Below are 27869 nucleotides of genomic sequence, written 5' to 3'. Positions count from 1 at the left end.
TCTTACAAAATCATATCTTCGTGATACATTCACATTTTCATTTTGTGAATGTTATTGACTATTGTTGGTTACTCACACAGCTGCAGGAGCTGGAGGATAAATACTCTGAGTGCATTGAAATGCTCCATGAGGCTCAAGAGGAGCTCAAGAACCTACGGAACCGCAGTGTGTCTGCAGGAACTCCTCGACGCTATCACCCTCTGGGACTTTTTCCCATGGTACACAAACATGCAGTTATATAACTCATGCAGGGCCAGTGCACTTGGAGATCACAAACACATGTATCTTCTTGTTTAATGTCTGCTGGTGTAGATTTGCTGGTGATGATGACAAAAGCTGGATAAGACGTAGTCTTTATGATACAACAAGTTAGCTAGCAGTCAGTTTACAATGTTAAAAAGTTTAGTGTCATTCAGTTGATTTAAAAATGACAGTAAAGACTTTTACATTGTTACAAAAAATCCATTTGAAACTTGAACTTTCTATTTATTAGAGAATCCTAAAAAACTTATCACATTTTACTTATTAAGAAAGTTAATAAAGATAGTAAGTTATATAAATAAAAACTATTGAAAAAAATTATAAATATAAAAATTTATATATATATATATATATATATATATATATATATATATATATATATATATATAAATTAGTTTGGTAATGACATTTATAAAAGCTACTCATATCATAATGTTTTAATTTTTAAATCAGCTAATTTATTTTGTTCTGTTAGAGATATGTTCCTCTGTCAATTCTCATTTCCATCACAATCAAAGAAACCTCTTTGGAAAACTTGTGAAAAATTGCTCTGTAAAATGCTAAAATGTAATGACAGCAGGGTGGGAAACAGCAGTTTTGTTTTGTTTTTTTTTTGTTATAAAAATTATAAATTATACACAGATACCAAATGAATTTCCCTGACTGTAAGATATTTTATGCATTGAAAGGACCTTTTTTATGAGAGGAGAACAAGCCCCCAAACAGAAAAAATATATTGTTTATTATAAATAATTATTGTTATAATATTATTATAATGTTGTTTATTATAAATAATTGTTTTTCTTTTACTTTGTGTGTATTTAACCATATTTTGGGGATAAAATTCTACCCAAAAGTGAGCTAAATCTGACAAAACGTTCTTTTGGGGATGTTCTCATTTGTAAAAACGGTATAAAAATAAAGTAAATAAAGTTCTTCGATAACTGTAAAAATTGCGGAAAGTTTTTAGTTAGGGTTAAGATTTATAATTAACTGTAAATAAAAACAATACAACTGGAATATGGTATGTCCCCATTTAGATAAGTGATGTAAATGTGTGTATTTTAGGACTCCCTGGCTGCTGAAATTGAGGGAACTATGAGGAAAGAATTGAGTCTTGAGAATCCTGACAATGAAGAACAGAGGTTTGAACATTTTTGTTCCTTCCCATGTCAGAGCACATTTTCTTTCATTGTCATAATCTGAATTTATTTTAGTTCAATTACTCTTTTACTCTCAATTAATCTTTGCATTCAGTAACAAAATATGCTTTTGTCTCAAGGGTCCGTCATAAGCGTGTGTTTGAGACTGTGAAGAACATCAACCAGTCTGTCAGACAGCGTTCTTCTGCTAATTCTGCTACTAACATCCCTGGGTCCAATCAGACACTGTCCTCTCTTAGCTCCACCCTATCTGACAGCAATAGCAACAATGCAGTGCCTGATAACCGTACACAGAGCATGCTCCACGAGACCGGCTCCTCAGATGCTGCGTGAGTCTATAATGAGTCTTTGTTTACAGAGCCTGTAAGCCAATAACTTTAAATTGACCTTTAGAACATAATGCAGTCACTGCTTTGCTGGGGATGTTAAAATATTCATGGATCTGAAAGGCCACTGGTTCTGGCCCACTTGAATGAGTTCATGGGTCATTCTCACATTAAAATAACACATTTAAAATGTAACTGATGAACGGGGATGTGCAAATGGGCTGATATTCCTGATGGGAAATCAAATATTAAACAATAAAATAATTTAAATTTTGCATTATGCAATAAACATTAAACTTTAAAGGGTTAGTTCACCCAAAAATGTCTGTCATTAATTACTCACCATCATGTCGTTTCACCTTTGTTCATCTTTGGAACACGAATTAAGATATTTTGATGAAATCCGAGAGTTTTTTTTATCCTCCATTGAAAGCAACATAATTACTATATTCAATGTCCAGAAAAGTAATAAAAACATTTTAAACGTCAACGTGACTACAGCGGTTCAACCTTAATGTTATGAATTGACGAGAATACTTTTTGTGTGCAAAAACAAAACAAAAATAATGACTTTATTTAACAAATTCGTTTCTCCCGTCAGTCTACTATGCTATTTTCGCTCAGCGCTTCCAGGTTCTACGTCAGTATTGGCCGACACCTGTTCATGTGAATAGCACAAGACATGTGTGATGCTGATGCAGGAGCTGGACAATAATGGGCCGGTATTCGGATGTAAAAAAAGCAGCACTGCACCAACTGCGTAACAGACTGACAGGGAAGTTGAATAAAGTTGTTATTTTTGTTTTGTTTTTGCGCACAAAAAGTATTCTTATAGTTTCATAACATTAAGGTTAAACCACTGTAGTCACGTTGACTATTTTAACGATGTTTTTACTACTTTTCTGGAGATTGAATGTGGTCATTTCATTAGAGTGAGTAATTAATGACAGAAATTTCATTTTTGGATGAACTATCCCTTTAAGTTGAAAGTTAAAGCTATCAAATACTGTGACTAAATTCAGCATCCTTTTAACTAAAACAAACAAATGCCAGTTTCCTGAGAATGACCCTTGTTTTCAGTCATACGAATTTCCTTTTTTTGACTGCAGTGTGGATGCTTCTGAGAAACGATCTGGCTCCGAGGAGCTCAAGCTTGCTCTGCGGCGACTGTCTCTACGACGGCAGAACTGTCTGAGCGAGCGTCTCTTTTTTGAGGGGGAGCGAGAGAGGCGTAATCGGGAGCCGGCGGACAGTGGAGATTATTCTAACAGACTTGTGCACAGTGAAAGCATCATGTCCCTGGGTGCTTGGGCCAGCCGACCTTATCTTCCTGACAAGCTCCAGATTGTCAAACCTCTGGAAGGTGACCGAAATACCCAAAATGTCTATCCTAAGACATTCCTGCATTACCGTTCCAGGCCACGCCCACCCACTATGATGCTTTTCAATTCACTGTGGGGGCTAATGCACCCCCGCAAACACTCGTACTTTAGAGAGTCCCGCTCCTGGGTACATTTACACTAGCGATCAATTTATGACAAAGTTTTGAAAATGGATAAATGTAAAAAAAAAAAAAAATTAAAAAAAAAAAATTCTGTCATCTAGCCCTTTTACAAAAAAAAAAGCTAATTTTGAAGGAAACACCCTCCACTTTATCACTTGGCTGATGAAATTTATTTTGCATATGCTGTTACTGTTAAGCATATTCATATATTAGGCAATCAAACAGGAAGGACTTTATTTGTGTTTTATCTATGTTAAACCATGTATGTAAGATGTGAAAGAGTCCCATCAGTCATTTCTATATATTCTAGTGTCTAATATAGTGTAGTACATGAAGTGCATGAAGTAGTGATTTAAATTTTGATTTGTCAAGTTTGTAGTAAAAAGTTCTTGGGGGAATTTCTGTTTTCCATATTTTATTACTGCCACCTAATGGACAGTAAGTGAACAATAGACATGCACTTTTGTTTTTGTTGTTCTTCATTCATTTTTATTCTGTTTCTGTATTTCCTGTACTTTATTGTATTTTTTTTCCATCTCTTATTTTGTTTTAATTCTGTGTTCTGCACTTTCATTTAGTATATCTTCAATAAAAACATCATATTCTCATTCTTTCCTTCATTTTTTGTTTTTCATTATCACTTCATTCTAGCATTGCAACATTGTTAATATGTGTTTGTTGTTTGTTGTTGAGTTGATGTAGCCACTGTGTAAATTAGGTTATGAAATCACACAGTTCTCCTCCTCAATATCCCTTGTGTCTTTTTCCTAGGCTCAGCTACCCTTCAGCATTGGCAGCAGTTAGCTCAGCCTAATCTGGGTGGTATCCTGGATGCTCGACCTGGTGTGGTCCCGAAAGGCTACCGTCCATTGGAGCTGGACCTGGAGGAAGTATATCACTATGCTGACTATGAGGAGGATGATCCTGGAGAGCAGTACTTCCAGAACCTTCCCACCACAACCACATCTAATCCCAGTGTCCCTTCTGCCCATAGCCTTGCCCCCTCAGCTTCCCCGTCACCATGTCTCAGCACAGGTCATGCTTCCATAGAGTTCTCAAGTAAGTCAAGATATTTCTTTATGCTACAGACATCTTGCATTCAATGCAAAGATACTTATGTAATACAACCCGAAATCCGGAAATGTTGGGACATTTTTAAGTTTAAATAAAATGAAAACTAAAAGACTTTCAAATCACATGAGCCAATATTTTATTCACAATAGAACATAAATAGATAACATAGATAACATTACAAAATGAAATTTTACACTTTTATCCACTAAATGAGCTCATTTAAAATTTGATATCTGCTACAGATCTAAAAAAAAGTTGTCACGGGTGCAACAAATGGTTGAAAAAGCAAGAAATTTTGAAAAGATTCAGCTGGGTGAACATCTAGCAGCAAATTAAGTTAATTGATATCAGGTCTGTAACATTATTAGCTATAAAAGGGATGTCTTAGAGAGGCAGAGTCTCTCAGAAGTAAAGATGGGCAGAGGCTCTCCAATTTGTGAAAGAGTGCGTAAAAAGATTGTGGAATACATTAAAAACAATGTTCCTCACTGTCAAATTGCAAAGGCTTTTCAAATCTCATTATCTACAGTGCATAACATCATCAAAAGATTCAGAGAAACTGGAGAAATCTCTGTGCGTAAAAGACAAGGCTGAAGACCTTTATTGAATACCCGTGGTCTTTGGGCCCTCAGACGACACTGCGTCACTCATCGGCAAGACCGTGTCAATGACATTACTAAATGGGCCCAGGAATACTTCCAGAAACCACTGTCGGTAAACACAATCCGCCGTGCCATCTGCAGATGCCAACTAAAGCTCTACAATTACATGCAAAAAAAAAAGCCGTATGTGAACATGGTCTAGAAGCACCGTCATGTCCTGTGGACCAAGGCTCATTTAAAATGGACTGTTTGAAAGTGGAAAAGTGTTCTATGGTCAGATGAGTCCAAATTTGACATTCTTGTTGGAAATCACGGACGCCGTGTCCTCCGGGCTAAAGAGGAGGGAGACCTTCCAGCGTGTCATCAGCGTTCAGTTCAAAAGCCTGCATCCCTGATGGTATTGGGGGCGCCATAAGTGCTTACGTTATGGGCAGCTTGCATGTTTTGGAAGGCACTATGAATGCTGAAAGGTATATAAAGGTTTTAGAGCAACATATGCTCCCTTCCAGATGACGTCTATTTCAGGGAAGGCCTTGTGTATTTCAGCAGGACAATGCAAAACCACATACTGCAGCTATTACAACAGCATGGCTTCGTTGTAGAAGAGTCTGGGTGCTGAATTGGCCTGCCTGCAGTCCAGAACTTTCACATATAGAGAACATTTGGCACATCATTAAACGAAAGACAACCACAAACACTTCAGCTGCTGGAAACCTATATCAGGCAAGAATGGGACCAAATTCCAACACCAAAACTCCAGAAACTCATAACCTCGATGCCCAGTCATCTTCAAACTGTTTTGAAAAGAAGAGATGCTACACCACGGTAAACATACCCCCGTCCCAACTATTTTAAGACCTGTAGCAGGCATCAAAATTGAAATGAGCTCATTTTGTGCATAAAATTGCCCAGTTTAAACATTTGTTATGTTATCTATGTTCTATTGTGAATAGAATATTGGCTCATGTGATTTGAAAGTCTTTTAGTTTTCATTTTATTCAAATTTAAAAAACGTCCAAACATTTTTGGAATTCGGGTTGTAATAAAAATAAATCATACTTATGTTTCTAAGAAAACTTTTTCTTGTATGTATGAAGATATGCTACATAAAGTTTGATAAATGTTAACTAAATATATAGAGCCCTTATACAAACTGTGTGGCCTAAATAAAAGAATTACATTTCATTCAAAATATTTGTATTTATTTATTTAAAAAAATCAGTAAAAAATTGATATAAATTGTTTTATATAAATTAACAAATAATTGATTTAAAATCAATTATTTGTTAATTTATATAAAATAAATTAATATTTGCTGTAATTAGACCTTAATAAATTAAATTTATTATAAAATATTTATTTATTGATTGAATGATCAACTGATTGATCAATCAAAACTGTATATTTGCCCATTATATCGGGAAAACGATTTCCTATATATTAAGTTCATAAGTTAAAAATTTACAAATTACTTAAATTAATATTTAAAATCCATTGTATTTTTATTTTATTTAAAATAATTGTTTTATTTGTTTAGATCAAATTACTTAAAACTATATATTTACTGTGACGAGGCTCAGTCCTTATACAAAACTATTTGACTTAAATAGACATAATTAAATATAACATTTATTTACTTATTTTATTGATTTATTGATTGATTGATCAAAACTGTAAATTTGCCCATTGTCCAGGCAAACATTTTCCTAAAAATTACTATAACACATTTCAGATGACAAAATTACAAATTTCTCAAACCATTATTTCAAATCCATGTATTTGGTAAGTAGCCATGTAAAAACGTATTTATTTAGATAAAAATAAATGAAAACTTTGCTTCGCTCTCAGCTTTTGTACTTTTTCCAGTGTATTACCCAGGCAAATGCATGGCTCATACAAGTTCGACCTACACCTTCACCACCTGCAAAATCCTCCATCCTTCTGATGAGCTCACAAGGGTGACCCCCAGGTAATGTCCTGTCCTGTAACTGAGAAAATAATTGACCAGCCAATCAGCACATAATTTTCTGCTTCTCTGTCCAGTTTAAACCCTGTCCCAACCTCATCCTGCGTGATGTCAAGCAGTCTCAGGTCGACGCCTGCCGCCACGCCCTGTACTCCTCGCCGAATGAGTCTGTCCCAGTCACAATCCTTCACCAACCTGCGGGACTCCACAAAAACCTTCAGCACCTCTTTGGGGCTGGTGCGCCTCCTGCAGGAGAGGGGCATTTCTGCCGCCGTGTACCAGCCTCAGAGCTGGGACAGAGGAAGTGGAGGAGTCCTCTTTTCCACCTCAGTTCTTCCTCCTCCACCTCCCGACCCCCACCGCCCCACAACCCCACCCAATTCCCCCACCCGCCGCACTCCTAGCCCAGGATCAGTGGTTTCTGATACAGACACTTCCATGCCTTTCTCTTTCAAAAGCCCATCCTATGAAAACTTTTTGGCTTCCAAGCCAGCACGGTCCATTTTGAAAGAGGTAGCAGGGGTGTCCGGGGCTCAGGCTAAAGACTGTGAGAGCCAAACTGATGTCAGTATGTATAATCTCAATTTGGTTGATAAGCTGAAAAGGTTGGGGTTGGCGAGCCCTGGGGCTTCTGGGGCAACAGGGGGTGGGATTCCAAGACCAAGCCCGCTTATAGGTCCTCTTGGTGGGCTACGAAGGGCAGGGTCCCCCTTTAGTCCACTAAACGAAGGTATGAGGAGGAATCGGAGCTATCCTGCTATGGTTGGGGCCAGTATGGCGATGAAGGGGCCTGGCCCTCAAGGGGATGAAATGCTACTGGCACCTAAACTACCTAAGCAAACAAGTCTCAAATGAGTTATGCATAATAATGAATCACACAATCAGCAGTAGGACACTAACTTACTAACACAGAAGTCAAAACTTGTACAAACACACACTCTAACTTAAAGTAATAATTCACCAAAAATTTTTTGATTCTCTCTTCATTTGCTCACCATCATTCCAAACCTGTATAACTTTACCAGATAAATTATTTTAAAGAATATTTTAGCTGTTCATACACAGAACGTCATTGGGATCCAAAACTATTGGACTTAATTGACTTTTATTGTATGGACAAAAACATTTTTCAAAAAATCTTCATACACATTTGGAAGAACATGAGAGTAAGATATGAGAAATGATGACAGAATTTTAATTTTAAGGTAAACTATCTCTTTAAAAGCTACTTTAAAAACACAAGTTTAAAGTGTTTTATCCGTGCTGATGTTCTCTCCACACTAACTCCCTGATTTGCCCTGTACAATCTAATGTGATATGTTCCTGTACCGATAGTGCTGATTGTACATAACCTTTGACCTCACCTTCACTTCCAAGTACACATGCAGGAAGGAATAAACCATCAAAAACCAATTGAACTGTAAAATCTAGAGTCACATGTATGATTTGATCACTATGATTAGAACTAAGTTATCACGTTTGACATGTAGTTTTTTGAGCTGAGGGTATTTCCAGGATATAAAAAAATGTATTGATCCAGGATCAATGGTGTTCTGTCCCTGCTCTGGGCAACTATAGAGATGTGTTCTCTCTCTGGATGCCTGCTGGTTTTGAAAGGTGGCATTTGAGGCTGATACATTAATGCTGACAGAGAATGTGTAGGAAAGGTTTAATCACCCACCTCACCAACTCTCTTTTCTTCTGTTTTTCAGTTTATATATTTTTTAGAAGATAAATCTTTAATAAAGAAGTGAACATTGTAGTTTTTTTTATTCGGCAAGTGGATGATTGAATTGAGGGTTGGCTACATGGATTGACTGATTTCAGGAAGTGCTGCTGTCATGTGGTTTTCTATGATAAAGCGAGTGCCTGTATTTTAGTCATCTGTCACGTGAGAGTATTTACTGATCGATTGGGAAATGTTTGCGTAGCTGGAGAGCACTGTAAACTAGAATGAGCACTGAGCACTTGTGTTTAATTTCAATTTTATTGTCTTTCTTTATTAATTTAAATTGTTTTGTTGTTGAAATGTGCACTTTGACGTTCTAATGTACTGTTACCACCTGTTTCATAACGTTTTTGAGATTTAGTTTCTCTCAGGTAATGGCCATACAAGGGCAAAAGCTTAACGATTAGAGACAACGAAATTTTTTTTTTTTTTTTTTCCAAATAAAAATAAATGCGGAGAAATAAAAATGATGCTTCTGGTCGTCGATGTCCATAACTGTCACTAGAGGGCATTGTGTCCTTATTCATTTGTATTCTTTTCCTCGTCCTCCCACTGATAGACAAGTGAAGTAGCCTACCAGTTTTACTTGGCTGTATGTTTCTGATCATAAAAAAATCTAAAAGAACATGTTTGAATGAACATGAGTTTTGTTATACAGTACAAATATAAATTATGACTTATTTTAATTATCTCTTAACAATTTGACTTTGACTTTTTTTGTTTTGTTTAACAACTGCGTTATTCCCCTACTTTCATTTCAAGAGTTAACGAGTTAACACAACGTTTAATTGAAGAAAGGGTAAACTGATTTTGGCGCTCTTTTTAAAATGAAGGAAGCGAAGAATTGCTGCAGGACTGAGGTAAGCCATAGTTATTGGTACATTTTCTGTCGTAGTGTTTGATCGAAATAAATGAACACTCTCCGAACTTTTGTTAAGAATCTGTTATTTCATTGTTTGGATGATTTTGACTTGGTTTCATAGTTTTGGTCAGTCAGAATGTTTATCTCGTCATTTCAACTGGGGTTGCATTTCTCCTATAATGCAGCTTTTATGTTTGTTTGAAGGACTAACTTACAAGACAAAAGTGAAAGGAAGCAATTTGTTACCCCAGACAGGATGGCGATTGGCGACTAACCTAATTTAAGTTCTTGCCTACTTCAGACATACTCTCCAAATTAAGTCTCCACGCTAACTTACCTTATTTAGATTGTAAAAAAAGGCGGCCCTGACATTCATAAAAATTGCCATGGGAACAGGACGGGAACTATTTGCACTCGAGTAGGCCTATTTATTTGCCACAAAGATGTCCCACAAAGATCTATGAGTCAGCTAAACAAGCAATATTTAATATGATCCTGAAGCAGGTGGGACATAATTTGAAGATGTCTGAAGATTTTATTTTAGGGTGACCATATTTTGATTACCGAAAACCAGGACACTCGGCCCAGCATTGAGATACTCAAATGATGCTCGAAGTTTACTCAAAGATATAATTTCAATACATTTAAAGTAGGCCTATGCCTCCTCGTACGGATAGAAAATTGTTATATTACAAAATGCTATCCATAACCAAAGACACAAATTCAGATAGGCTTCTCAGAGGTTACTCAACATGTTTTATTATGACAAGTTTAAAAAATAACGAATGAAATAATGATATAAATAATGTCTCTTCTGTATTAGAAAAATAAATACCTAAAAAATACCTCTGCTATATTAGCAATCCAAATTTTAAAAAATAGCTCTCACAAACTTACAAAAACTAACAAAACAACAAAAAAAAGTTTAGTTTTCTTCATCCTTGTTTTCCTCTTCATCCTGTTTTTCTTCCTCATCCTCCTTGTTTGCCCATTTATATTTTGCTGTAGAGCTGATCTTTCCCAGCAGTTTTTTGTTGCTTAACAAATAAGCATGAAAGTTATAAAGAAGGTACAAAGGAAGAGCACAACGAGCTGAACTCATTGCGATAGCTGAAGGTTGCTCTGCTGTTACACGAAGTATTTGTTATTTACAGACGACTGCACAAATCGTGCATACTAATGAAAACATTATAAACTGTTACCTAGAAGTAGTAATCAACTGTAGTTTATGCATAAGTCAGCCGCGACGCTGAGAATATAGTTACCTTTATGGAATAATCCACTAATGTTTTGAGATACAGTCTGAACTAATATTCTCAGTTGCACGTGCAATCGCGCATGTCTGCGAAACTCGTTTATAGTAATGTATGCTCCGCCTTCGGAAACCGAAAATCTCGTAACACCGGTCAATTTAATGGCCCAATGAAAAACAATGAAAACCAGGACATTTTCATCACTTTATAAAAAACAACCAGGACGGCCAGGACAGGACGTGAAAACAGGACATGTTCTGGGAAAACAGAGATAAATAAAATAGGGCGACCAAACGTCCTATGACTTTCTGTTGTCTTGGAGGTAAATACATTAATGTCTGATAAATCACTGAGATGTTTTGGAAATCTCGAAATCCTCAATTATACTGAGATATCCACCAGAGCATGTTAATCTCTGGTCACAAATAAGTAGCCATGTTTTGGTTCATCCATTTGCGTCATCCAGCCAGACATGAAATAACACAAGAAATTGCTCATCTTTTAAAGTGAGGGCAAAAAATTAAGCCAGGTAACAAGAATGTAACCGATGGGTCCAGTTTAGCAGTGGTTGCATTAGGCTTTCTTGGGGTCATAAAAGACCTGACATTATCACAAATCATTTTTTATTTCCATATTTTTGATATCATAGGACATTCAATAGTTTTTTTTTTTTTTGTTCACATTTTTATTTTTAATCATACATTTACAGGAGTAAAATATAGGTTAGATTAAAGATTAGGTATTTATTTATTTATGAAGAGAACAGATTAACAGAGGAATGCATCACTTGTCATATTTAGCACCACACAAAGCAGATGAATGTTTGTTTTTTGCAGTGCAGAGGCCACTAAAATGCAAACTTTGCCTGATCATGCAAATATAAACAACACAATATTACAATACAATTAAGATTAAAATATGAACAAAACTTGTAAAAAATTAACTGAACTAAACGCAGTCACAATGGTGTAAAATATGTGAGTAAATGTAATTAGTTACTGTACTTAAGTATATTTTTGTCTACTTTGTAGTTTTAATGAGTATCAAAGATATTAGCAACTTTTACTCTCTACTTGACTACATTTTTGAATAAGTATATGTACTCTTTACTCCAATACATTTGTAATGAGCAATGCAATTACACATTACATTTTGTATGGAACTTAATTTTTTCTGCAGCAAGTCAAGTCAAGTCACCTTTATTTATATAGCACTTTTTACAATGTAGATTGTGTCAAAGCAGCTTTACATTGATAACTGGTACATAATTTTGGCTGCACAGCAGCTCTTAAAGAATAGTGTCAATGCAGGCAGATCAAAGCACTGTTGATTATCAAATGTCAAGTCAAATGTCAAGTGTCCCCAACTAAGCAAGACAAAGGCGACAGCGGCAAGGAACCCAAACTCCAACAGGTGACATCAGGTGGCAAACAAGTGGCAAATAGGTGTTAAAATGGAGAAACCAGACTGGGAGAAACCAGGCTTAGTCGGTGGGCCAGTTCTCCTCTGGCGAACAGTGCTTTGTTACGATTCAGGTTGCTATCATAAGTCCGATAGGATCGCAACATTCAAAGTATTTATTTCAGTTCCATCCAGTTGAGGATCATATTCATCACACCGGTATGGATGGTTGTTGAGAAGCTGTGCCACTGGTTGTCGTGTAGATGAGGCCTTCATGATGAATGATCTAGTTGACTCAATCTCTGCTGATACTTCAGGGCTGTGTTGTGGTCGTGTCAAGGCACAGGTCCTTGGTCTCACCTGGATACGGCCCGGATCCAGTTGACTACGGTAAACCTCGGGATAAACAGAAAGACTAATATTAGCGAAGATGCCATTCTTCTTCTTATGTAACAAGTACATCTGGTGTTATAGGAAGTGTTCCCGGTTCCGGCTGACCTAATTAATGCAGCCTAATAATCCTTTAACGGATTTGAAAGTATAAATTGATAATGTCTTATGTGTATGCCAGGTTAAAGAGATGCGTTTTTAGTCTAGATTTAAACTGACAGAGTGTGTCTGCTTCCCGAACAATGCTAGGAAGATTGTTCCAGAGTTTAGGTGCCAAATAGGAGAAGTATCTACCGCCTGCGGTTGATTTTGATATTCTAAGTATTATCAGTTGGCCTGAATTCTGAGATCGCAATAGACGTGAAGGACTATAATGCTTTAAGAGCTCGCTCACGTACTGGGGAGCTAAACCATTTAGTGCTTTGTAAGTAATTAGCAAGATTTTTTAAAATCTATACAACGTTTAACAGGAAGCCAATGCAGTGTTGACAGAACTGGGCTAATATGGTCATACTTTCTAGTTCTAGTAAGAACTCTAGCTGCTGCATTTTGTACGAGCTGTAATTTATTTATCAGGTGAGCAGAACAACCACCCAGTAAAGCATTACAGTAATCTAGCCTTGAGGTCATGAACGCATTAACTAATTGTGGCGACCAGGGCGGGCGAGAGCCGTGAGGGAACGGCGCGAGGCCGGTGGCGCGAGTGTTAATGAGCTTCACCTGGGAGGCGCACCGGCCTTGAGTCCCTCACGGAGGAGCTCCGGGAGCATAAAAGGAGGAGCGACTACAGTGAAGGACGAGAGAGGACCAGGCCTGGACTTTACGTTATGTTTTATTATGTTTGTGTGGCCGGCAGACGTCCGCGAGGGCATTACTTTCGTTTTGTTTGTTTATTTTGAGATTAAAGTTTTGTTCAATGTTCGCCGGTTCCCGCCTCCTTCTTCCCATATCTACTAACCTCGTTACACTAATTGTTCTGCATTTTTCATTGAGAGCATATGTCGTAGTTTAGATATATTTTTAAGATGGAAGAATGCGGTTTTACAGATGCTAGTAACATGGCCTTCAAATGAAAGATTGGTATCAAAGAGCACACCCAGGTTCCTAACTGACGACAAAGACTTAACAGAGAAGTTTATTTCTGCTACAAAAGAAGTGATACTGCCATCCACAGAGCATTGAAGGTACTATATTTCTTGTGTGTTTTGCCCAAACTCACCCAAACTTATCAACAAGGCTACGTCATGCGAATGTGAGTGGACCTAGCAGGTAGTTGCTGAATTGCAGGTGTTTTATATGCCTATATGAAACACCTACACGTCAATCTTTTTTCACCACTTTTATCAACAGCAGTTATTTGGCCGTTTGAAGAAACTTTTCACACTTGGTTGACGTGACATTTTTGGAATTGTATGTAGCAGTGACTAAAGCCAAAGGTCATGCATTGATATTAAAGACGATTTGGGTGTTGGCAAACAGCGATGATGTGTTTTGTGGGTGGAGCCTACCTGGCAATTCCAAATTTATATATGACAGTTCTGAGAAAAAGGTCAGAATTATGAGACATAAGCTCCTTATTCTGTCTTTTCCCCCTGAATTGCAAGTTTATATCCCGCAATTATGACTTTTTTTCCCCTTAGAATTGTGATGTAAACTCACAATTGCAAGTCATAAAGTCTGAATTAGGAGATATAAAAAAGAGTCAAAATTGTGAGATGTTATTGGTTTAAATATTATTTTACGCTGTAACTGTAGGGCTAATGCATTATGACCCCTATGAAATGCTTATGCGAATATTATGTAGACCTATTGTTTACATCAAATACATGCTTTAATAGTAGACTAATCATTGCAGGTTTCATCAGCCCAGTCTGTCCGTTTAATGGCTTGCAATCATAAATGTCTGTGTTTAGCTTCAAAGGGCATTTTCGACAATGGTATTCTATCAAAATGAAGACTCTTTTTTTTTTTTTGCATTCCGATTCTGATATCCAAAGGCACAAGACATTTTCACCCACTTGTTACCACAGTTTTTCTGCCATCATGTTCGTGCAGCTGCAACTGACGTAACTGATGTCTGCTCCCATAATGGTCTATAGCTAATTAATATGCATGCTCACCATCCAAATGGACAGGGGTGCTACAAATTACAATAGAGCACCCTCAGTGTAATCTATCAAATTGATGAACAACCTTCGGATTTTTCCGTCACTGCTAAAAAAATTCAGCCAAATTGTTTGGTCCCCAGTGTTCCGCATTCCCGCCCAGCAACAGCCCCGACTCCAATAATTCTATTCCCATTTAACTAAATTATGATTGAAAGTTGAATCCAATCCAGTGGTGGTCTAATATTATGTAATATGTCTTCGATGTTGAATTAGATCTATAATTGAAGGTTTAATGCGATTAATTTTCATTCTTGTTGGCCTGTATTTGATTACAGCTCAGTAGGATTTCGCTTTTATCAAGGGTCAGTGGAGGGAAAAGATGATGTTTTGAATATGACAGTTCTGTCCTGCTCTCGGGCATTATATATTTCCTAATTATAGTAGAAAGTGACGTGTGTGTGTGTGTGTGTGTGTGTGTGTGTGTGTTTTGGTGGCTGACCAGTCTGAAGGCATATGCCATATCCACTGCATCTCTCAGTTGGTCTGTTATTATATAGGTCCATTGCTTCTGTCTGTCTTCCATTCTATTTCTGTCTCCCTGTGCCTGTCAAATGGAAATCTTTACCCTTGGACAGTGTATCAAGCTCAAAAAGTCCCTTGAGTCTGCCTTGAAGTATATAAGAACTTTCTACTCTCTCTTTACACTTTCTTTATCTTTGTCTTAGATCATCTGAATAATTCAAATGGTCTTTCCTAACCAGAAATTGTCCCACTCACTCCTCTTAATGTTCCTTTAAAGCCTTTCCTCTATTAATTCATTTACTCATTTATTGATTTTCACTTTTTTTCAAGCAAAGAGGCTTTGTGAAATTGCAGTTTGAGCCACAAATATTTGTTAAGCCATTTGTTGAGCACTTCCTTCCGTTAAAAGCAATTATTTTTTGTGGTTGTGAGTTGTTTTAATGGACAAACTGCTGGAGTCTGTAAGATTTAAGGCCAAAGTTGAATGATGACCTGATTTATTGAAAACTGTGGTTTCATGAATCTGACAAACACATTAGCTTAATGGTTCTCATTTATGCAAAACCACTGTGACAAATAAAATCAAATAAAATTACAAGATTTAAAAACAATACTTTCAGACTTTTGTCTTTTTTAGTAAAATTCGGCATATGTCTATTCTGCATTATAATGGTTTCTTAACAAATGTACATTAGAATAATAATAACAATAGCAGTAATAAATATACTCTTTATTTGTAGATGAGGAACCAGATGATATGGATTTTATGATGAATATTCATATTCCTCAGCACTCCGGCGACCAAAATCCATCCAGCCCACATAATCCCGATCTTTTATCCGGTGGTTAACACTGTTTGCTCTGTTGTTCATGGAGGAGTTGCGACGAACAGAGCCTAGGAGAGAAAGAAAGAAATTAAGAAATTTTGTCTCTTAACATCTAAAGTATATTACCAGTAAAGTGACAATGAGATATATATATATATATATATATATATATATATATATATATACACAAGTTTAACTTGTCATGTACATGAGATATATATGTACATGACAAGTTAAAGAGTAGAAAAAATTGGGAAATATACAGTTGCTGTTTTCTCAACTTATGTCTGGATCTAGTTCTGCTCAAACGCTTTTACTATACAATCATTTTTCTGCCCATCTATCTCATATAGACACTGCTTTCTAACATAACTCTAAAAAGAGCCATTTTCTAAATGGCAAACTATCAAAAATGTTGTACCGTGCCCAGATTTCTGATACCAATTTGAACAAATCTTATTTAAGTGAGTGAGTGAGGATGTTAATGGCGAACAAACAGTTCAGTGCTGTATCAAAGATGTGAACCTTTTTGGTAAATGTGTCAAAGTGGAATTTAAACAGCCAATATTCCCTTGACCTGCTATGAATTGTAGTACGTGCAGAGCAACAATGAATTTTAATAGTGATTGGAAAAGAACATTGATTTCCAGAGTGACATGCTACTGTCTGTGGCAATGTTTCAGCTACATACAGCATGTTACTGTACGTGTCATTCAATCTGTTGTTAAGGGTGTGATCTGTTTGCAACAGATGGGAGACTTTTAACAGACTATGTACTATAATTTGGTTGAAATTTGTACAAGTTGTAGACTTGTTTTGACATGCTGACATGTGTGAAACTTGCACCTCCTACTCAGAATTATTAAGAGAGAGAGAGAGAAAGAAAAAGAGCTGACCTTATTGAGAAACTAAGCACACTGAGAAAATAGGGCTGTCATAATGGGATCAATTAGTTTCCATTACACACTGAATGCCATTGTTTGATCGCATATGCACACTTTTTTATTTATTTATTTTATTTTTTTTGTATACTTGGACATGATCTGATATTGAATCTAATGACTGATATTAAATCTCAAGAAATACAGAAAACCCTTCTGCAAACAATATTTGGTCTGTTTATTAAGCTGTATTCCTCTTGGAGACCTTTGAATGCACCCCATATTGTAATTTCAGGCTTTTAAGGGGACATTTGGTCACTTTACTGTATTAAAAAACTGATTCACTAACACACATTACAGGCACTGTTAACAATTAAATGTTAAAAAAAAAAATGCCACACTAAGCTTACATGTTCAGAGGTGCAATTCCCCATTCCTGTGATTAGGAATGATAATAGTTAGACCCTTTGAAGACGTTACACCCTAATGAGTGGTTATGCAATTTAATGGTGCACACCTGACCCAAAAATATCCGCCCCATGTACACCTCGGGCATAAACATGTTCACTCAGCTGTGTTTATGTTTATCAATGCCCAGCAACGCTAACCTGGAGCTACTGTATTGCGTGACAAAGGTTTTTCTTTCATTATGACTACATAAAATCTGAACTCGTGGCTAGTTTTCAAATGTCCTGAATGAAGGCTCATAAAAAACAAACAAACAAACACTGCTTAATACACAAGGACATACAAAAAATAAGCACGAAAGAGATATAGGAAACTGAGAACGGAAGAGAAGGAAATAAACAAAGACTACAAAGGAAGTCTGCTTCCTCTCTTTCCAGCTTTTCTTGTTGTCTGTTTGTGTATGTACTGCAGAATGAGTTAGTTTCGCTGTATTACTCATTTGTTGACGCTATTTTTTAGTCTTCAAGACAAGTGTAGTCTTCCTGTCATTGAGGCTCATTGTTTATTCTTCTGAGATGTCATGTGTTTGGCTGTTGAAGTGTCTCTCACCTTTTTTAGAGATGAGTTTGGCCAGCAGTTCGCTGAGGTTGGCACGTGTGTCTGGGTCTGTGTCACCTGCTGGTTGCTGTTTGAGGGTAAGGCTGGTGGAGCGGATGACCCGGTGGTGCCCGCTTAAACTGGTGTCCAGTTGTGAGGGGATAGGGCTATCATCAGTCTCGGAGGAAGAGGAGCGGGGCCGAGCCAAACAGGAGGCAGAAAGCGCAGCCAGAATCACACACATGCACACCCCGCTGTTCATCCTGCGAATTTAAACGAGAGGAGAAGAGAGAGGCAAACATGTTAAAAGACATCCCTTTTGTAAGATTTGGTAATTCTGTTCGTATTACTATACAGTTTAAAAAAAAAAAAAAAAGTATTATTAATTTATTATTGTTAATATTAAATGTTTATGTTTAAAATGCTTATTTTTTGTTCTTACAGCTGTAATTTTTTAAAATTTCTCTTCTAAATTTTAATATTGATGATTATTATTAAATTACTAAATTACATTATTATTTTAATGTTAGGTGCTTTTTTCTTGTAGAAAATAAAATGTATCCTTAAATTTTAATCAGCAATCAATAGTCAGATTTATTAGGCTGTAACAGAAAATAACAGGGAAAATACAGTTATTTGATGTTACAAATTACTATTATTAATGAAAATAGATAGATAGATAGATAGATAGATAGATAGATAGATAGATAGATAGATAGATAGAATCTCTTACCTTATTTTGTTTTGTGAGCTTGGAGGAGAATGAAAGTGGGTATTCTCAGGAAGGAGGGAGAGAGGCACTTATATACCCAGCTGTGACGTGCGCACACACACACACACAGAATGGTATGCACTGACACACACTTACACAGACATGCACGCAAATGGAAAGTGTTTAAGCATATACATATTTGCTACATGGTATTTTTGAATCTGCTTTTTCTTAGAATTACAAAAATTATTCTACAAAAAAAAAAAAAAGGGGGGGGGGGTGTATGTTTTTAATTATTAAATTATTCTATTTAAACTTTTTAAATTGTCATTCATTCTGAATTTGGTGATACTTTAAAGTCAATTGCAAAGACAAAGACAGTGAGAGATGTCTGGCTATTTGGTGGTCTGGGTGGAAAAACCAAACATGCAATTCGTAAGCCATATTTGTTTACGTGTTAGATATGCTACCCATTTCAGTCCTTGCATTTCCTGTGTAAGTGAGTGGACACTATTATGGTGCCAACCCCACCTCTCTGGATGTCCAGATGTGAGCCAAAGTAGACACAAGTTTAAGTCTGAATGTAATTGTTGGTAGAAAGTTATATGAGTCATTGATAAAAACTGCTGCTGGTGTCTTTAGACAGACTTTATATAACTCTTTATATAACTTACAGATTCATGTATATATAGCTTTCTGGAACTGTTTCAGCACCAGTACTTTTACAAGGATTACGTTAAACATTATGTATACCAATACCGGTCTCAAGACCATTGGTTTGCTGCATCAGTTTCCTCTTCATAGAAGTTATTCTTCTGTGATTTCTTTCTTTATTTTCTGACGTCACTCTGCCTTTTTAAACCCCTCTGCGTAGAATGGAGACTGTGGTGTTGGACAAGAAAATCAAGCAGATTCATTTTGAGATAACCTGGTTAATCAACCATAATCGATAACAATTGATCTCTTCATTTGCATAGTAATGGGAAGATAAGACACTAGGTAGCAGTGTTATCGTGGTCTGTAGCTCTAACAGTATTTCCTTCGAGGGATCGTTCACCTAAAAATAAAAATTGTGTAATCATTTACTCATCCTCACATTGTTCCTTTCTGTAGAATATCCTGGTTTCAGTATAATTTATGTGAATCAAGCTGTTGAGTTCCAAAATGATACTTTTATGGTATTACTTTTTTTGTAATTTTGGTCCTTGATAGCCCCAGTCATATACTTTTATTATATAGAAAAATGTGTCCAAAAAGCCTGAGAAAATACATCTCACCTGTCGTTCTTATGCCAACCTTTCATTTCCTATCTTTTTTTATATTTGACATCTTTTTTAAAGCTTTTATGACATGACTATTTAAGTTCTCTTGGGGTACTTTAATTTGTTTTCACAGAAAACAGCTGTGAATAAATATAACTGTCTGTCCACCTGTCTCTCTGTCATTCTTTCTCTTTCTCTCCATTTATCTATCCCTCTCACGGTTATCTGGGTGTAACATTTGCGTGGTTGGTGTGGGAACACTTGTGTGGGAGGTGCGGTGAAGCATGAGAATTGATTGGCTGGCATGTGGGAGGTGTTTGTGTGATTGGAGCCAGTTGTAGTGTGAAGGCAACCTGCACTTCAATTTGCTTGACTTCTTTACTCCAGGTGTAAAGGATGGTCACACATGAGCTCCACTCGCAACCTGCATTTCATGAGACAATTATTATTATTTAAGTTAAAGGTGGTACAGAGGATGTTTTCGTCGACTGAGTTTTTGAAATGAGCATTTGAAATGATACACATTTTACGACTAGCTAAAACATTCTGACTGTGCTCAACATACAGCGATAGTTTCCTGCTCCTGAAGCAGATTTATAGACTTTCACATGGAATTTGAACACCGACTGTAATCGCAGACTGAAAGCAACTGGCTCTGACTGGACGCGTTTGAGCGCGATCAGTCATAAGTATCAATTTACATTCATAATCGCCCTTACAATCGTTAAGCCGCGCACACACTTAGTGGATTCATTATGTCGGACTCACCTCATAATCTGCAGTTGTTACTCCTGTCTCCTGACAAAAACATTGTATGCGGCGCATGTAGTGTGGAAAGTTACTAGAGCACGCAGCCGCGCGTCTCTCACAAGGAACGTCATGGCAGTGACGCGTAAACGATTGGCTGATGTTTTTAAGGCTACCTACCTACCCTACCTCGTGCACAGATGATGTATATTAATATTATTACTTTCAGTGCACCTAATAAATAGTCTTTTATCATTTAGTAAAGACAGTTTCAAGTAATATTGCAAAAATGTATAAAACAAAACATCCTCTTTACCACCTTTAATCAAGACTACTGACCTTTAGTCCACAGTCACTTTCAACTTAAATCACCTTACATATATATGAGTCAAAACGTCTCGGTTACGTATGTAACCCTCGTTCCCTGAAGGAGGGAACGGAGACGTACGTCAGTAGTGACTGACGAATTGGGATATCGCTTAGAGAGCCCTATCAGCTTCGTGTGAACTAAAACAAGCCAATGGAATTGGCGTGCGATATTTGCATAATGCGCACCGCCCCCGACAGGTGTATATAAATAGGAAGCGGATGCAATCACACTCTGTTTTTCGCTGAGGAGACAACTGGTGTCCGCACTACAGCGAGGGTACAGGAACTGTGGCGACGGGACGTACGTCTCCGTTCCCTCCTTCAGGTAACGAGGGTTACATACGTAACCGAGACGTTCCCTTTCAGTCGGTCACGTTCGACGTACGTCAGTAGTGACCGACGAATTGGGATCCCAACTAAAGCGCCACAGTTACGAAACCCCTTCCAGTGCCCAGGGCAAGCTCGGCTACCCATAGCACCAGCTGGAACGGTGAAGGGGCGAGCTTACGCCGAGAGAGTTTACTGCTGTCTTACCGAATACCCACTAAGTAAACTAGACTACACTGGGGAAGCGAACCCGTAAGGGACGCTGCGGAGGCCACTACCTACCCAATGGGGGAGGAGTTTACGTGGAGAATACACATATGGACTGGCCCGGGGGGCAGTACGCATATGGGGTCCCTGGGATGGCTCCACCTGGGTAGGGGGAGACTCATCTGACAGGTGACAGCAGAGCTGGCTCTGCTAAGGGAAAGACACGGGCTCGCCGTAGGGAGTTTAGACCCGTGGACAATACACATATGGGACCGCTCACGTAGAGGGGTCACGACATATGGGCCCCAGCCAACAGACAGCGTCAGCGACGGATGTAGGCCTGGCATCAGACACTCCGCAATGTCCGAGCCAAAGGGGGAGGCGGAGGAACTCGACAGGGTTCGCCAAGCGGGGAACACGACTGGAGTAAAAGTATGCACGTATCCGGCCAGGGGGCGGGAATGGCATTGCAAGCCGACACTTAGAGCGGGTACAACACGTCTACCGACTAGTAGATGCGAGTACACGTGAAGATACCGGCTCTACACGTAGGCTATAAAACCTAGCGAACGTGTTAGGTGTCGCCCAGCCCGCAGCTCTACAGATATCTGTCAGCGAGGCACCATGAGCCAGCGCCCAGGAAGAGGCCACCCCTCTGGTGGAGTGGGCTCTCAACCCGAGCGGGCAAGGCACGCCCTGGGATTCATACGCCAAGGCGATGGCATCCACTATCCAGTGGGCCATCCTCTGCTTGGAGACAGCCTTTCCCTTCTGCTGGCCTCCGTAACAGACAAAGAGCTGATCTGAGGTCCTGAAGCTTCGCGTTCTGTCCACGTACACACGCAGAGCGCGGACGGGACAGAGCAAAGCTAGGGCTGGGTCTGCCTCCTCCGAGGGCAGCGCTTGCAGGTTCACTACCTGATCTCTGAAGGGAGTGGTAGGAACCTTGGGCACGTATCCAGGCCGGGGTCTCAGGATGACGTGAGAATCACCGGGCCCGAATTCTAGGCACGCTTCGTCGACCGAAAACGCATGCAGGTCCCCTACCCTCTTCAGGGAAGCCAGTGCAACCAGAAGGACAGTTTTTAGGGACATAACCTTCAGGTCGACTGATCGCAAAGGCTCAAAGGGATGACCCCGGAGAGCTGTGAGAACCAGGGTCAGATCCCAAGAGGGTACGGAGGAAGGGCGAGGAGGATTCAGTCTCCTTGCCCCCCTCAGGAACCTGACGATCAGATCGTGTTTCCCCAGGGACTTACCCTCAACTGCGTGGTGATGTGCAGCGATAGCGGCAACATACACCTTCAGGGTGGAGGGAGACAGCCTTCGCTCCAACCCTTCTTGCAGGAAGGAAAGCACAGATCTGACCGAGCATGATCGGGGGTCCTCTCGACGAGAGGCGCACCATTCGACGAACAGGTTCCACTTCAGCGCGTAGAGACTCCTAGTGGAAGGAGCTCTAGCGGAAGTGATGGTGTCTACGACCGCTTGCGGGAGATCACTCAGAACCTCCGCATCCCGTCCAGGGACCACACGTGGAGGTTCCACAGATCGGGACGCGGGTGCCACAGGGTGCCCCGTCTCTGAGTCAGGAGGTCCTTCCTCAGAGGAATCGGCCAGGGAGGGGCTGTCGCGAGGATAATGAGGTCTGAGAACCAGGTCCGAGTGGGCCAGTACGGAGCCACTAACAGAACCTGCTCCCCGTCCTTCCTGACCTTGCACAGGAGTTGTGCGAGAAGGCTCACTGGGGGAAACACATATTTGCGTAGACCCGGGGGCCAGCTGTGTGCCAGGGCATCCGAGCCGAGCGTGCCGCCGGTCAGGGAATAGAACCACTGGCAGTGGGCAGTTTCCGGGGAGGCAAACAGGTCTACCTGGGCCTCGCCGAAACGCTGCCAAATCAGCTGAACCGCCTGGGGGTGGAGCCGCCACTCGCCCGCAAGTGTAGGCTGCCGTGACAGCTCGTCGGCCGCACGGTTGAGCACACCTGGGACATGAGTGGCCCGAAGGGACCTCAGATGCTTCTGACTCCACAACAAGAGATGGCGGGCGAGTTGCGACATGCGACGGGAGTGTAGACCACCTTGATGGTTGATGTACGCAACGGCCGCAGTGCTGTCCGAACGGACCAGTACATGCTTGTCTGACAACAGCTCCTTGAAGCGGGCCAGAGCAAGACGTACTGCTAGCAACTCGAGGCAATTGATATGCCAATGCAGCTGAGGCCCCGTCCAAAGACCCGACACTGCATGCCCGTTGTACGTGGCCCCCCATCCCGTGGCAGAGGCATCTGTGGAGACCACAGCATGCCTGGACACTTGTTCCAGGGGTACTCCGGCCCGCAGGAACGAAGGGTCCGACCACCGGACAAGGGTGCGGCGGCAGCTCGGTGTCACGGGGACACGGAGCGTGCCGCGCTGCCACGCCCATCTCGGGACCCGGCCGCGGAGCCAGTGTTGAAGCGGTCTCATATGGAGCAATCCGAGCGGCGTGACCGCGGCTACAGATGCCATATGCCCCAGGAGCCTCTGAAAATCTTTCAGTGGAGCCGCTGTCCTGCGCTTGAGCGAGCTCAGGCAGTTCAACACCGACTGGACGCGCGCCTCGGTGAGACGCGCAGTCCGTGCAACCGAGTCTAGCTCGAGACCGAGATAAGAGATCCTCTGCCCGGGGGCGAGTTTGCTCTTGTCCCAGTTGACCCGAAGACCCAACTGGCTGAGGTGAGCTAAAACCATGTCCCTGTGTTCGCACAACTGCTCTCGTGAGCTGGCCAGGATCAGCCAGTCGTCGAGATAGTTGAGGATACGAACGCCCTGTTCCTTGAGGGGAACAATGGCCGCCTCCGCAACCTTCGTAAAGACGCGGGGGGACAGGGCCAGCCCGAAGGGTAGGACTTTGTACTGATATGCCCGACCCTCGAACGCAAACCGCAGGAAGGGTCTGTGTCGAGGCAGAATTGAGACATGAAAGTACGCGTCCTTCAGGTCGATTGCTGCAAACCAATCCCGGGGACGGACGCATTCGAAAATGCGCTTCTGCGTGAGCATCTTGAACGGCATCTTGTGGAGATACCGGTTCAGGACGCGCAGATCCAGGATTGGCCGTAGCCCACCGCCCTTTTTCGGTACAATGAAGTAGGGGCTGTAAAACCCCGACTTCATATCGGCTGGAGGGACTGGCTCGATTGCATCCTTCGCCAGGAGGACAGCAATCTCCGCCCGGAGAACAGGTGCACTGTCCAACGACACCTGAGTGAAGTGGACACCCCTGAAGACCGGGGGACGCCGGGCGAACTGAATCGCATAGCCGAGTCTGATAGTGCGAATGAGCCAGCGGGATGGGCTGGGAAGCGTGATCCACGCCTCCAGACTCCGAGCCAGCGGGACCAAAGGCACCACAGACGCACCGGGGGTGGGGCAGCAAGGTAGAGTGGGACCCAACTCGGACGGCATGGGAGCGGCCCGGAGTGTGGTCGAACTCTGGGAGGCAGCAGTGCGTATGGGAGACGGCGCACGGGGCGCGGGCTGCACCATCACACTGCCACCTGCTGGCGAAATGGGAGGGGGCTGCGAGTGGCGAGGCGGGGCCTGGCACACTGGCAGGCGCACCCTGTTGTGACCTGGAGTTTGAGGAAACTGCTCTTTTTGTGATAAAGTGGGTACCGCTGGACTCCGGGGAGCCAGCGGCGGTAGATGGACAGACATCACAAATTCCCCCCGGCCCTCCTCCGCGGGTGGGAGAGAAGGTGGAAAACTCTCCCGAAGAGCAAGATCCTTCCCCTCCAGGTTGCCCGTCTCAGGGCCATGACTTCCTTTTGCGTTTGCCACCTGGCTTGGCTGAGACGGGCTGGGCACCACGTCCGCGACCGGCACCCTGCTGCTTGGCTGGTGTAGGCTGCTGCTTTGCCGAACCAGCAGGGGCGGAGGACGACGCAGGCGGGCGCCCTCGGTGACGGGCGGGCTGAGGCTGAGCCACGGGCGGGTGGGTGGAGGCAGCAGCGGACCGCCGTGGCATGACGTGTTTGATAGCCTCAGCCTGCTTCTGTGCGGCGGAGAACTGTTGGGCGAAGCTCTCCACCGCGTCGCCGAAGAGGCCGACCGGGGACGGGGGAATTCAGGAACCGCTGCTTGTCGGTTTCCCGCATGTCCGCCAAGGTCAGCCAGAGATGGCGTTGCTGGACTACCAGGGTAGACATCGCATGACCAACAGCGCGTGCTGTCACCTTCGTCGCCCGGAGGGCAAGGTCGGTGGCAGCGCGTAGCTCCCCAAGCAGTTGTTGGTCAGGCCCTTCCTGGGGCATCTCCGACAGCGCTTTTGCCTGGTAAACCTGCAAAAGGGCCATCGCGTGCAGGGCTGAGGCAGCCTGCCCACAGGCGCTGTAAGCCTTCTCAGTCAGACCGGCTGAGAACTTACAGGCCCGGGACGGGAGACGCGGCTCACCACGCCAGCCAGTGGCCGTTGGACACAGCTGCATCGCAACGGACTGCTCGACTGGCGGGATCCTCGCATACCCCCTGGCTTCCCCGCCATCCAGGGAGGTGAAGGCGGACGAGGGACCGGGCCTTGCACGAGCACTATACGGTGTTTGCCAAGACCTGGTCACCTCATCGTGCACTTCCGGGAAGAATGGCATTGGGGCGGGACGCTGGACATGACCAGCGCGACCCCCCCCAAGTACCAATCATCCAGCCGAGATGGGCCGGGACAGGGTGGAGGGTTCCACTCGAGCCCGACACACAAGGCGGCCCGGGAAAGCACAGCCGTCAACTCGGGATCCGACTCGGCCACCGCTACCGTCCCGGAGGGCGGCAGCGCGTCCGGATCTTCCTCCCCCGAGGACCCTGGCTCACCTTCCGATGCAGAGATCGACATCCGGTCCGCCGCAGGCGCACCAAAGGTAACGGCTGGACAGTCCGTAGAGGGCCCAGCGGAAACCAACGGCGGCACGACGGGTTGCGGTGCTGATGAGGCGGCAGGGGCCCGCGGAGCGTTTCCGCTCGGCGGGGAAGCCCTGACCGTAATCCTCAGGTCACCCTTCCCATACACCGCCGAACCGTCATTCCGGCCCGGGCCGGAAAAAACGGTCGAACGGGGCATAGGAGAGGGGACCCCCGCTTCCTGAGACCTCAGGAAGGAGAGTCTAGACCTCAGCACCGCGATAGTCATATTCCCGCAATGGGAACATGAACCATCCACAAAAGCTGCTTCAGCGTGCTGAACGCCCAAACACGAGATGCAGCGATTGTGCCCATCAGCAGGGACCAGGGAACGACCGCACCCAGTAACGCACAGACGAAATGACATACTGTCAGGGTTCGTCTGTAAAGCTCTTTTAGAAGGGGAAAGATCAGCTCACTTGTGCTGAAGCACACAGGGAGTGACGCGATGCGCTCAGGTACACCACTCCCTGAACACACCGAGGAACCGGCCCAAATCGCAACACGCACACACACTTTTAGAGTGTTGCTGTTACAACAGCAGTTGAGAGCTTATAGCTCGGCTCCTCAGAAGCTCGCGACCTCGCTGGAGTGCCTTCACTACCAACACGAACAGCGCGCTGTTAATCCTCTTCTGAGGCAGTTTTAGTTTCAGTTTAAACAAAGTCTGAAGCAGGACACCAGTGTATGGCTCCGAAGCGAAAGACAGAGTGCGATTGCATCCGCTTCCTATTTATATACACCTGTCGGGGGCGGTGCGCATTATGCAAATATCGCACGCCAATTCCATTGGCTTGTTTTAGTTCACACGAAGCTGATAGGGCTCTCTAAGCGATATCCCAATTCGTCGGTCACTACTGACGTACGTCGAACGTGACCGACTGAAAGGGAACATGCTTAAGAGGTAATAATGGAACAACAGGGTTTTTTATAAAAATAAAAAAAAATCACTGTTATTTACAACAGGATCTGCATTTTCATGGGTTTAATAAAAGATTTTTGTTATAAGAGACAATTAAAACAACTTTGTGTTTCAAAACCACTCCTTTCCTGGTAAAAAATGAACTTGATTTTCAAAAGTTAATGAATTTGCGACAGTTGACAAGCCAAACATGTCAGTCTCTGAGTAACATGTAATTTATTTAAGCCATGAAACCTTTTGAACGTCTCCAGCATTTTTTTACCCAAAAATCAAACATAGTTCACCCCTTACGTATGTTATCACGTCTGTCAAAAATTTGCAGCGGTTGGAATATTACAACTAAAAACATCAACAGAACACTCATTGGCATCAATTTTCATTGAATACTTGCCGGCTAAGAAATAAATAATTATTACCTTAACGATCCATCTGTTTTCAAATCCACATAATTTGAATATCACAACATCGATGTCTGTCAAAAAATAACAGGCACAATGGTAGTAGGCTATTTA

General features: G+C 41.8%; 2 protein-coding genes across 6 annotated transcripts in view; one reads left to right on the top strand and one right to left on the bottom strand.

The window, feature by feature from the left end:
• trak1b (trafficking protein, kinesin binding 1b) overlaps positions 1 to 9092 on the top strand; it is a 30618-nt gene extending 21526 nt beyond the window's left edge. For all 5 annotated transcript variants that reach the window (XM_048202215.1, XM_048202213.1, XM_048202214.1 and 2 more), the window contains 7 exons: positions 81 to 218; positions 1330 to 1406; positions 1544 to 1753; positions 2860 to 3113; positions 4026 to 4313; positions 6797 to 6899; positions 6974 to 9092. In XM_048202215.1, the coding sequence (XP_048058172.1) occupies positions 81 to 218; positions 1330 to 1406; positions 1544 to 1753; positions 2860 to 3113; positions 4026 to 4313; positions 6797 to 6899; positions 6974 to 7751 (1848 nt within the window). In that variant the 3' untranslated portion in view covers positions 7752 to 9092. The remainder of the gene's footprint in view (positions 1 to 80; positions 219 to 1329; positions 1407 to 1543; positions 1754 to 2859; positions 3114 to 4025; positions 4314 to 6796; positions 6900 to 6973) is intronic.
• A 6531-nt stretch (positions 9093 to 15623) lies between these two features.
• On the bottom strand, positions 15624 to 18755 carry cckb (cholecystokinin b). The gene is made up of 3 exons (XM_048202210.1): positions 18608 to 18755; positions 17887 to 18137; positions 15624 to 16056 (listed from the first exon to the last, which is right to left on the bottom strand). The coding sequence occupies exons 2-3, from the start codon at positions 18134 to 18136 to the stop codon at positions 15926 to 15928; spliced, it is 381 nt and encodes a 126-aa protein (XP_048058167.1). The 5' UTR covers position 18137; positions 18608 to 18755; the 3' UTR covers positions 15624 to 15925.
• Between the last annotated feature and the right edge of the window lie 9114 nt (positions 18756 to 27869).

This window comes from Megalobrama amblycephala, linkage group LG9, assembly GCF_018812025.1.
Source record: "Megalobrama amblycephala isolate DHTTF-2021 linkage group LG9, ASM1881202v1, whole genome shotgun sequence".
Taxonomy (NCBI): domain Eukaryota; kingdom Metazoa; phylum Chordata; class Actinopteri; order Cypriniformes; family Xenocyprididae; genus Megalobrama; species Megalobrama amblycephala.
The sequence above is the reverse complement of the archived record's forward strand: the minus strand, read 5'-3'. Positions and strand labels throughout refer to the sequence as shown.